The sequence below is a fragment of the Notothenia rossii genome (genome assembly GCF_949606895.1).
Source record: "Notothenia rossii genome assembly, chromosome: 3".
In the NCBI taxonomy this organism is placed as follows: domain Eukaryota; kingdom Metazoa; phylum Chordata; class Actinopteri; order Perciformes; family Nototheniidae; genus Notothenia; species Notothenia rossii.
Genome location: NC_136901.1, coordinates 5,320,390 through 5,332,889, shown reverse-complemented (window position 1 = coordinate 5,332,889; position 12,500 = coordinate 5,320,390). Strand labels below are relative to the sequence as shown.

The following is a 12,500-nucleotide window of genomic DNA, read 5'->3' as shown; positions in this document are numbered from 1 at the left end:
TTTGTGATGTCATCAGATTTCACAGACGGAGACAGAGGATGGGGACGATAACAACAATGGATGTGTGGCGAGGCGATGACATCACAGTGGTCACCAAGGAGACGAAAGTTCAGAACCCGAGTCACCTCTTCCTCTCAGAATAGAAGATGAGTCATCATCCTCGCATCATCACACCGGGAGCCAATCGGAGCGCTGCGTGTCACCACCTGCATCAACAGACAACAGACCAATCACAGAGCGACGGCTTTTCAATTTCTATACATTTTACATTCTGAATAAATACATTAATTAAATTAAATGCTCTTTCCGGAACTAGAAGTTTGTATACAAATAAAATAAACGATATTATAGTATGTATTTCCTTGCCACCACCTCCTTTCCCCATTAGTAGATTATTTTAATATAAGGAATATTAAATATCCCTATCATATTTTTATGTTTCAACCAGTGAATGAAAAGCAGCCCACCTTTGTTGAATGTCAGCTTATTGTCTTTTTCTGCCTTTAACAGTTATTATCGCCCCACAAGTTTAAACTAAATAGGGTTTGTCTCGTGACAATATTGCTCCACAGTGCCACCAGTGGTCAAACACTCCACAGGGTACCTTTAATTAGAAGTAGTAAGGTGTACAGTAATCAATAGAAACTCGCCACAGATATAAAACACCTTGTTTGGGAGAGAACAACAGATACAGCCTGTCTCGAGATGGGAAACCTCTGTCAACTGATATCTTGAGAGAGAAAGGACACAGAGAAAAACAGTAATAAGAGATCATAACATGTAACGTGACAGTTATTGACTTTTGTGTGAATAAGAATGGACAGAAAAAGCTGATAGTAATCACCGTGTCACCTCTTACACACCCTCTGATGTTAAGAGAGCCATTGATGCCCGTACCAAATTTCAAGACAATCCATTTGTAGAGATATCTTAATAAATATAATGCCCTTCTTACAAGCCTCTTTCACGGAAATCTACCCAGATTATGTAACAGGTCAAAGCTCTGATACCTGCAGCACAATGGACGGGGTTTTAATCTCTCCATTTCTCTCTCTCATAGGAGTTATGTGGGGCAGCATGAGGAATGAGATGGGCAAGCCTGAGCAGACATTGAAGCAAAAAAGCTAATTAATTCCTCTTTTACAGAGTGTGTGTGTGTGTGTGTGTGTGTGTGTGTGTGTGTGTGTGTGTGTGTGTGTGTGTGTGTGTGTGTGTGTGTGTGTGTGTGTGTGTGTGTGTGTGTGTGTGTGTGTGTGTGTGTGTGTGTGTGTGTGTGTGTGTGTGTGTGTGTTGTAGCTGCAGGCAATATATATCGGGGTGTCAAAACGATCAATCAAAACCGTCCCTACCTTCCTTTTTCATGATTTGTATTTCACACAAGCCTGGCTGATTAGGCTCTAGTTAAAGCTGTACAAGCAAATGTGTTGGTTCACCAAACTTGTTTTAATAAGAATAATAAAGCTTTAATTTTTCCCCCCAAGCTAATAGAAAAGGGAGCTATATGTCAGTCGGCTGGTCTGTACACGCCTACACAATCCTGAAATCACCTGTGTGTGTATAGCAGGGGTCAGGCCTTTAATGCAACAACTGTTCTATACATTCAAGTGCATTACATTGTAAATAATACAAATAAATGATCAAATAAGTAAATATCAATGATTTTCAATTTATATTAAATGTGAGTTCATTCAAACTCTATTAATGTGTGCAATGTTGAGCCCTCACCAGTTCCTTTTGCCGTTTTTAAACTCTTATATTTGAATATGCTTTATGCAAAATCATTAAAAAAAACAATCAAACATTTTCACAAATATGTTTCAGACAAAATATTGTTGCAAAGGTGGGATAAAATATAAAATAAGTATTATGTATGTACATTTTGGGGGGCGTGTTCGTTTTTTGAAACCACGGGGGCGGGGCTTGACTAAATACTCATTGGCTCGTGGGGGGAGGCAAAAATGCACGCGAGCAGGCTGGTCCTCGCGCACACAGCTGGATGGAAAGCGTTGACTCTTCAGCTGCAGACAGAAGGATGTGATTTATCCACATTTTCCCAGTTTGTCACTGAAAACAACGCTGTAGCATATGGTGTAAATAACGACTGGAAACGAACACAGTTGAATTTTAATGAATTTATCTTGATATTTGCTAACAGTCCAGCCGGCTACTGAGCTGCAGACAGAAGTCATGATGGAGTCTATCTTAGACAGTTTGGCCGCAGAGAAACTCTATCCGTCCGGAGGGAGCAACCTGTTGGACCTGGAGGAGCTCAGCGACGGAGACTTCCTCACGAACGTGGTGAGTTATTCAGTTATTACTAATATTAAACGTGTCGCAGGTCCAAAATGCACCACTTGTGTCACCAGAAACACACCCCAAAAGTAAGAACAGTCCTCGATATTGTACATGTTTTCCTATGCTATTTTCAGAACACTTTTAAACAAATTATCCTATTGCAAAGTAGTGGGGACAAAATTGGCCATTTCCAAAAGTGGTGAGGAAATGACCACAGTTTAAATGACGCCTATGTGCAGTCCATATATTCATAAGTGAAAAAAACGACCAATTCGGGCCTGTCACTTCTTCTTCTGCTGTATTAAAGTGCTATAAATCAAAGCACCTCTGCTGCCGGTTCCTCCCGGAGCCGGACCTCAGGAGGGCGGTGTGGACTTACATCTGGGGCCCTAGTGTGTGTTTAATTGAGCAAACTTAATGTGTGAGACTGGCATCACATACACCGGCTGCTGGCGAGTTACTGGTTAACTTGCTAGTGCTGTGTTTGTGTGTGTGTGTGTGTGTGTGTGTGTGTGTGTGTGTGTGTGTGTGTGTGTGTGTGTGTGTGTGTGTGTGTGTGTGTGTGTGTGTGTGTGTGTGTGTGTGTGTGTGTGTGTGTGTGTGTGTGTGTGTGTGTGTGTGTGTGTGTGTGTGTGTGTGTGTGTGTGTGGTTGTGTAGCTCCAGGCGTTGCAGTCCCCAGCAGCAGCAGACCTGCCTATTACCTTAAACTTCATTAGTTTTCAATTAGCTTCTTCTATCGTTTCATTTAATGAACCCTAAACCCTAATTAAATGAAGACATGTCAGTAATTGTTGATAACAACAAGTTATTCTCTTATTTTAAGTAGTATTTTGATAATCAGTTGATCGTTTCAGTCATATTGAAAGCATAAATGGCAATTTTTCTCTTGTTCTAGTCTGATTACTTGACAAAATATTTGGTTGAATCATTGATAATACAAAACAACTGTATCAATAGTCAATTGCAAGTCTGCAGGCCATGTCTTCTGTGGGAACTTTAAATAAATAGGCTGCTACCAGCTCAATGCTGCTGCAAACTAATCAGTGGTGCTGTAAAACCCCTTTAAAACCACCTGTTGTCACATTAGGTCCTGAGGGCGACAGCTGCATGCATCATCTCCGGTGCACCTGAGGCGTCTTTGATTTACATAAAGGTGGACCTGTAGCTGTGATTGCATGGAGCAGAACCGTGCTCATTAATATAATAATGGCCTCATTAGATGCATGTAAACGTACAGAGTTGAATCTAATTGTAATAAGAGTAGCTAGGCAGTATCCCTTAATCAACATCAATGTTTTCCCTCAAAGTGTGCGGTGCACCTCCAGCCACAAAATGCCAAAAGTATCCAGCCATGCCCCATTTGCACGCCATGCTTGACCAAGCTTTGCACTCTTAATGAATGGAAACAGACTGAGAGCCGTGTCACTGCTGCATAGTGAGAGTGAAATGATAAAGATCCCAATATCAGCAGGAAGTACTCTGGCTTTGTTCTGTCATAGCCATCTCTTTTTCCACTCTTTCTCTCCCTTTTTTTTTGAAAGCACAGGTTTTGAAAGCAGACCTCTATTCTAGTCAGTGAGTCAGCCCAGCAGTCTGCTTGTGGTTTAGCCCCCCCCGTCCTTGTTCTAAATAAAGTAGTCCACTCTGCTGTGAAGCCACTAGGCTGGGCTGTACCACTGAGGACATGGGAAAGGATGTCTGAGTACTGAAGGATGGCTGAGTACTAAAGGATGTCGTGCTTATACATATTTGAATCTTTTACCTATAATCTGCTGTTGTGTTGTAGGGACAGGTGCAGCATCAGAGACCTCCTTGGTGCTGCTGGGGCTTTGCAAGTAGCATGGATTTTCTGAGCTTTATTGCTGAAAACTGCAAAATAAAAGCAGTGAGATGGAACAAAGACAGTTAATTGTGGGGCATAAAACCAAAACAAGGTGCAGAAAGAGGCAATAAAGCTCAGAGGAGCTGAGAGAAACTGCAGAGTGGGTGTCAGCTCGTCACCATGAATTACTGTTCCAAATTACTTCATCCAGCTTCAATGTGGGGTTATCTTGAAAACTCGCCTTTTTTTGCATGTTTGCCGTCCATCTACAATCAGCATTTAGCCTCCTGTAAATGTATTCTGGTTTATTCCATTCAGACAAATGCACATGAGGACTTTTTGCATTGATATCTTTGTACAAATGATGGTTTAAGTCCAGATGATATCATGAATGGAGATACAGACATCATCTTCTTTATTTAAGCCATGCTCTATGGTGCAGTACAGCATTTGTTTACTTCCTTTACTTTCTGTTAATAACTACAAGGAAGTAAATAGTGTAAATAAGAAGTATGAGTGGGCACTACAGAGCTGATAGTGATTCTTTTTGATAAAAAAGCGACTCATACACTTCAAGTTATTCTTGAATACATCACTATTCACTTATGGTGAGTCAAGGATATTCAGCCTTTGAACAAATCCAAACTCAAGCCAACATATTTGAGCATAAAGAGCGTTTTTCTCTGACTTCCATCGGGTCCAGAAAGTTATCCCATTTCACCTCATGGAAAGTCAGGGTAGAATGGATACCATATATATCATGGCACTTGTTTTTATTAAGACTTAAATCTTCCGACCTCAAGATCTCCCACTCACAAGGATTGAACTGTTCGATGTTATTCCTTTGCATAACAATTCCTATTATATGCATGCATTGAAGAAGAGCTCCTAAATCCTGCAGGAGAAATTAGTTGGTTAGACTCAAACACATTCATCTATTATTAGATCTTTTTGAGTGTTAAGTCGTGCCAGACAAATGCAGGGGTGGATACCATGGTTACTGCAACACACCAAATTGACCTTTCATTAATGGTCTGTTACCTTGGATCACATCTGAGGGACAATTTCAAAACGTGGTGATAATATTGTATGAGTGGAAACACAAATGCTGCAAATCAGTGCTATTCATTTAGTGTAACTATGATGGAGCTGAAACATAAGTCTGTTAATTTACTTGGAAATGTATCAGTGAGATTTTGTTGATACGTTGCATACATTAGGATCAGTGGATTAACATATAAACGTACACACACTTGCAAAAAAAGTGAGGTCAAGCAGGGACATTGCAGTGGTTTCTTTTCTGTTATTAAGAAAAGACTTAGAAAATCTTTCTGTCCTCTCCACATGTGGTGTGTTTGTCTACATTTATAATCCATCCCCTCTGTTCTCTCCTTGCTATTCTTTTATTTTTTACTCTCCGTTCAGACCCTGTACTCCAGCTTAAAAAAGACACGCCCCTCTCATTTGCATGCTCGTTGCTGATTGGCCGCTGAGCCAGGAATGTGAGCAGGCATGCAGCAGTGTGTGTGCTGTGTGTGTGTGTGTGGGGGTGTGTGTGTGTGTGTGTGTGTGTGTGTGTGTGTGTGTGTGTGTGTGTGTGTGTGTGTGTGTGTGTGTGTGTGTGTGTGTGTGTGTGTGTGTGTGTGTGTGTGTGTGTGTGTGTGTGTGTGTGTGTGTGTGTGTGTGTGTGTGTGTGTGTGTATGTGTGTGTAAAGGAAAATACTCTTCTACTATTGAACTGAGAACTATAGCTGAGTTCACTTCAGTCTCAAGGCACACACACTCAGACAAACACTCTCTCACACACACACACACACACACACACACACACACACACACACACACACACACACACACACACACACACACACACACACACACACATACACACACACACGCACTAACCTTAGCTCACTCCTCTCTTAGTTCAAGTGAAGTTAAACACAGCCAACCCGCTGCAGCCGCACGCCACCACATGAAGCCAAATACAGTAGAGACATTTTTTTTTGACACTGCCATTTTCTTATTTTGGGCAGCCAGTGTTATAGGATAATGACATGATGTTTTCAGGTCTCACACAATTTCATTTTACACTATAAAATGTCTCTGTCTCAACCTGCCATTTAGGCTTTTGTTGCCTTTATAATGTATTCTTCAAACCCAGCTCAACAGCCTGCCAAAGGATTTTCTACAATTAAAAGATTACAGTCGTCTTTTTGCAAGATTTAGTCCACTTTACTTTTAAATCCTGCAGAGCTAAACTTAGGCTATGATCTGCAAGACACTTTCTTATAAATGAAACTGATTTTGATTTAGAGAACCCATATGAAATAGATATGAGATATCCACTCAGTAGTTTGCTTTTTGGTCCTACTATCTAGTGTCCAGCGCAGTGTTCATGATATGGTGAAAGTGAAGCTATTTCCTTCAATGGTGGCAGTAGTGATGCAGCAAAATGTAATCACCGTGTGAAAATAAGTTCGTGAAGGCGGTCAAACATGACGGTGCATCTCCTGCATCTTGGCCTGTATGTCTCAGGGCGTAGTAGTAGTAGTAGTAGTAGTAGTAGTAGTAGTAGTAGTAGTAGTAGTAGTAGTAGTAGTAGTAATATAAGTAGTAGTAGTAGTAGTAATTTAAGTAGTAATAGTAGTAGTAGTAGTAGTAGTAGTAGTAGTAGAAGTAGTAGTAGTAGTAGTAGTAGTAGTAGAAGTAGTAGAAGTAGAAGTAGTAGTAGTAGTAGAAGTAGTAGTAGTAGAAGTAGTAGTAGTAGTAGTAGTAGTAGTAGAAGTAGTAGAAGTAGAAGTAGTAGTAGTAGTAGTAGTAGAAGTAGTAGTAGTAGAAGTAGTAGTAGTAGTAGTAGTAGTAGTAGAAGTAGTAGAAGTAGAAGTAGTAGTAGTAGTAGAAGTAGTAGTAGTAGTAGTAGTAGTAGAAGTAGTAGTAGTAGTAGTAGTAGTAGTAGTAGAAGTAGTAGTGGTAGCGGTAGCGGAAGTAGTAGTGGTAGCGGTAGCAGTAGCAGTAGTAGTAGTAGTAGTAGAAGTAGTAGAAGTAGTAGAAGTAGTAGTAGTAGAAGTGGTAGTGGTAGCGGTAGCAGTAGCAGTAGCAGTAGTAGTAGTAGAAGTAGTAGAAGTAGTAGAAGTGGTAGTGGTAGCGGTAGCAGTAGCAGTAGCAGTAGTAGTAGTAGTAGAAGTAGTAGTAGTACTAGTAGTAGTAGTAGTAGTAGTAGTAATAGAAGTAGTAGTAGTAGTAGTAGTAGAAGTAGTAGTGGTAGCGGTAGCGGTAGCAGTAGTAGTAGTAGTAGTAGAAGTAGTAGAAGTAGTAGTAGTAGAAGTGGTAGTGGTAGCGGTAGCAGTAGCAGTAGTAGTAGTAGTAGTAGAAGTAGTAGAAGTAGTAGTAGTAGAAGTGGTAGTGGTAGCGGTAGCAGTAGCAGTAGTAGTAGTAGTAGTAGAAGTAGTAGAAGTAGTAGTAGTAGAAGTAGTAGTGGTAGCGGTAGCAGTAGCAGTAGTAGTAGTAGTAGTAGAAGTAGTAGTAGAAGTAGTAGAAGTAGTAGTAGTAGAAGTGGTAGTGGTAGCGGTAGCAGTAGCAGTAGTAGTAGTAGTAGTAGAAGTAGTAGAAGTAGTAGAAGTAGAAGTAGTAGTGGTAGCGGTAGCAGTAGCAGTAGTAGTAGTAGTAGTAGAAGTAGTAGAAGTAGTAGTAGTAGAAGTGGTAGTGGTAGCGGTAGCAGTAGCAGTAGTAGTAGTAGTAGTAGAAGTAGTAGAAGTAGTAGAAGTAGAAGTAGTAGTGGTAGCGGTAGCAGTAGCAGTAGTAGTAGTAGTAGTAGAAGTAGTAGAAGTAGTAGTAGTAGAAGTGGTAGTGGTAGCGGTAGCAGTAGCAGTAGCAGTAGCAGTAGCAGTAGTAGTAGTATAAGTAGTAGAAGTAGTAGAAGGGGTAGTGGTAGCGGTAGCAGTAGCAGTAGCGGTAGTAGTAGTAGAAGTAGTAGAAGTAGTAGAAGTGGTAGCGGTAGCAGTAGTAGCAGTAGTAGTAGCCTAGTAGTAGTAGTAGTAGTAGTAGTAGTAGTACCTGCTATGCATCTAAAGTTATAGTTATTTATGAAACCAGTTGTGTGTTTATGGCTGCAGAAGTCTGCCAAAAGTTTGTGCTTTTAACATCTTCCTTACTTGAGCAAAGAGGAAAGTTTACATGACAAACGATAGAATAAGAATAAGCAGAACCAGAACCACTGCATTGGCTCTAAAGTCTGAATTTGAGACTAGAGAAGAAAATGTTTTGTCTGTGTGTTTCCCTTTGGCTTTTACATGATGTTCTGAGGAGTTTACGATGGTTTCCCCTGCAGTATCCATGCCATAATGAAACAAACTCGTTGGCGTTGCTCTCAGTGCAGTTTGTCCCCGGGCTTTCCTTCTTCAGTGCATTAGAGAAAGTAAATAATTCTTAACGTGCAGACTAACGTTAGTCCTCTTCTTCCTCTTTCACCTGAGCCTGCAAATGAAAGAAAGATATGTTGAGACTCCACACTGTTAATTACAGGTGTCACAAAGTTGCTCTCTGCTTTTATAATTGCTATCTTTCGCAGCTCCTTCCCCGTGTGGTTTACTTCTCAGGACCCATCCCCCCTAATGACACAGTGCCACTGAAATAACCTATAAAAACGGTCTTTTTTTAACACTGCTTCCTTCCCTAATGTGATTCTTTTCCCAGCAGAGTGGTCCAGGTAATTAAAGGTCCAGACCTCTGCTCCCCTGCTCCCTCTGAGCAGCAGCTGGTCGTCCAGCAGCCGTAACGCCGACTGACAGCTAGCTTCCTGTCCTAATAACACAACAGTAACAGCTCCTGCTATCGCTGCGGTTCAAAGCTGTGCTGTAGATTAGAAAATAAATGCATGAACTTTAATATTTGCCACTGATTAATGTCAGGTGGTGCAGGTTTGATGCAGGTTAGCAGAATCCAATGTTTTGCTGAATGATGACCTTTTCTCTAATCAATTCATTGTTACGAGAACATTATATCGGGTTATCTGCATACATAATAAGGCTGAAATCACTCTTCCTGAACACTGAGACATGTCTTGTAATGTAATATTATCCTATTTCTACCGCTGCCAAGTAAGATATGTGTTTCTCTGTTTGTTAGCAGGATTACAGAAAGACTACAGGCCAGATTTCCATGTTACTTTCCTTGGAAACGATGAATCAAACGGGGAATATTTGATTTTAAGTAGAATAAACTGACCCATTATGACCCACAGAAATTGTGGAGTTGGATCCAAGTTATGAGTCAGATTCTTTTTTTTTTTTCACTCTTGTAACATTTTGCAAGATAAGGCTTTTGTGCTGCAATCAAGTGGTGTCCGAATAACTGGGAAATGTGATAATCTAATGATTAGCATGACGGTAAATGGTTTTTATTTCTAAAAAACAAATGATAAATCCAGAAAAGCAGTGCATAAAAAGATCCATCCATCCCTTTGTATCTTATTCAAATGTCTAATTCACATATTTATGATAGTCAAATTGGAAAGGGAAGGAGATATCAAAGAAACAGTCTGTACTTACCCGGCCCTGAGAGAAGGAGATCTTATCAGCCAGGATAGTTAAACATGTTGTGTGTGAGTAAAGTCTTGTGTTTACATAATGATCATGTCATGTTGGATTAGAGAAAAGATTAGGCTCGGTGAAAGGTACAAAGCACCACTGATTATTAAGTCAAATGTCACGACTGTTAGTAGACACCAACATCCTTCCTAACACTGTTGATCTAAGTGTTTCAATTTTGGACTTTCCTTTTCTCTTTCCCCTTGCATCAGACCAGTCTCACCCACATTTCTCCACATGGGAAACTTTTCCCTGTTTGTTTTTGAGTGGGGCAGTTTAAATGTGACCTATATAACCTAAAAGATTTAAAGGGACGGAATTGTATTATGTGAACATAAAGGGCAGCAGGAGAACAAGGCTTCTCTGTCAGTATTAAATGTTTTTAAAGGTGTGTTTGATTTGGATTGAGTGAGTATTAGCTTGTGTTTGACAGAGCAAGTAGCTGCAGGATAACTGAGTGAACGCACACACCCTGTTGAGCGGGGCCTGTCAGTTTTGTCCTGCAGAGAGCTCTGTTAAGCATTGAGATTCTGTTCAAAAACACTTATTGTTGTGGTTCCTTTTGCAACAAAGACTTTATTGTGGCTTCTTCAAAGTAAAAGTGTGTTTAGACAGTTGAATGCATTTAACGTAGCAACAATAGCAAGGAAAATAAGTACCTTTTATCCAGTAAGTGTGAAGTGGCACATTCACTCCCCTTTTTGCCTCCATATATGAATATGCGCTTACTCCACATGTTTCTTTTACACAGCGGCATGTGTCCCAGAATTTAATCACATGCATGCTTGACCTCCTAAACACACTCACGAACACACACACACACACACACACACACACACACACACACACACACACACACACACACACACACACACACACACACACACACACACACACACACACACACACACACATACACACACACACACACACACACACACACACATACACACACACACCCTTAAAAACGGTTCATGTTCTTGGCTTCCAACAGACAAGAAGCATCTGAATAAGATTTACTGTACATTGTCAGCTTTTACAAATGGGAAATGGAACTACACACGAACACCTCTAAAACCATGTGCACTCTTAGCCTAATGAAGTCCAAACTAAACATCATAATGTCTTAAGTGCTGGTGCCGCCTATAGCGGACAAAAAGCCTTTTAATTTTTTCCAAATTCAGTCAAGAGTTGAAGTTAGTTTCCAGGAATAAAATACTTACAGTAAATGTAATTTAGCATTTGTGGTGAATTAAATGGAGTTATTTCTGTCACAGTGTCTGTCTGGAGGCCTCCGAGCAGGGTTTAGTTTATCCAATAGGTCCCAATGCATTCCATCTGTGTGTGACTATGTAAGTGTGTGTGCTTTTGTACCGTTTTGTGCATTTTTGATCAACACCAGGGTGACTCATGCTCGTGTGTGTGTGTGTCTCTGTGTGTGTGTGTCTCTGTGTCTCTGTGTGTGTGTGTGTGTGTGTGTGTGTGTGTGTGTGTGTGTGTGTGTGTGTGTGTGTGTGTGTGTGTGTGTGTGTGTGTGTGTGTGTGTGTGTGTGTGTGTGTGTGTGTGTGTGTGTGTGTGTGTGTGTGTGTGTGTGTGTGTGTGTGTGTGTGTGTGTGTGTGTGTGTGTGTGTGTGTGTGTGTGTGTGTGTGTTATAACCATTGAAATCAGAGCACCATGCTGTCCCAGGCTTCCTAAACATCATCTCTCAGCTCAGTGACTCATCTCATCCAGACTGAGGATGAATCTATCGATATTGAGTGACTGTTCATTCCATGAACTTTGGGTTGTCTGGTTTCTGACTCTCACAGATCTCTCTCTGACTAAAAATACTTTGATAATTGTTTCAGTCAAGCAAGAATGGCCCTTTTCCCCTTGTTCCAACCTATCTAGTGTGCTTCTTCTCCTTGTTTCATATCATTGTGATCAGAATACGTTTTGTATTTTGGCGAACAACACATTTGCAGATATCACCTTGGGCTCTGAGAAACTCTGATGATGGAAATACGTTGATATGGTTTATGACACTGACACTTGTTGCCTCCCATCTTCTTTATATTTCATGTATCTAAAAAAAAAAGGCATCTTTCATGAGCTAAATAAACAGCTCTGTTCTCAGCTTTGTAATCCTTCAGTTCTTCTGAAAGAAATCAAATCTCTACAATTGGTGAGACATGAAAAGTACCACAGTACAGACTTTTATAGGAGTGGTAACTGCTCCATGGAAAACTGTTGTTTTGCTGAATTAAAAAAAGGTCTCTCTTCATGTTTTCCAGCCATTCTCCGGCGACCAGATGGACGACTTCAGCAGTGAATTATTCAGCAGTTTCTTTGACGACCATCTATTAGAGCGGCCCATCGTGTCAGACAGACCTTCACCTATAAGCATGGATATGGACGACAGCAGCCCAGGTCAGAGCCTCTTTTAATATCATCAGTACAGTAATAAAAATGTCACTCCTCTCAGAATTTAAATATATGAATACAATAAAAATGTGTATGGGTTTGGATCACAGAGGTCGTTCCTTCCAATAACTTTCCCCATACTTCCCCATTATTGACAATAAAAATATCAGAGCAGGATGGTTTGTGGAGCTCTTCCAACGGCCCTGAAATACAACAAAAGTTTTCCTCACCGTCACATTTGGATGACCTTATTTCTCCAGACAAACCGCCAAAAGTAAAAAGTAGAAAAAGACCCCAATGCATTATTTGGTTGGATTTCAAAAGCAAGAACTCTGGTCCTGTCTCCCCTATAAAACTAAAATCCAACTATAGAGAGATGCGAAAGTCTG

At 40.6% G+C, this 12,500-nt stretch overlaps 2 protein-coding genes across 5 annotated transcripts in view; both read left to right on the top strand.

The window, feature by feature from the left end:
* LOC307031153 (ras-related and estrogen-regulated growth inhibitor) overlaps window positions 1-357 on the top strand; it is a 5,707-nt gene extending 5,350 nt beyond the window's left edge. For both annotated transcript variants that reach the window (XM_079667975.1, XM_079667976.1), the window contains exon 9: window positions 17-357. The gene's annotated coding sequence lies outside the window, so the exon portion shown is untranslated. The remainder of the gene's footprint in view (window positions 1-16) is intronic.
* A 138-nt stretch (window positions 358-495) lies between these two features.
* Window positions 496-12,500, top strand: part of creb3l1 (cAMP responsive element binding protein 3-like 1) — a 31,156-nt gene continuing 19,151 nt past the window's right edge. For all 3 annotated transcript variants that reach the window (XM_079667964.1, XM_079667965.1, XM_079667963.1), the window contains exons 1-2: window positions 496-2,298; window positions 11,982-12,117. In XM_079667964.1, the coding sequence (XP_079524090.1) occupies window positions 2,188-2,298; window positions 11,982-12,117 (247 nt within the window). In that variant the 5' untranslated portion in view covers window positions 496-2,187. The remainder of the gene's footprint in view (window positions 2,299-11,981; window positions 12,118-12,500) is intronic.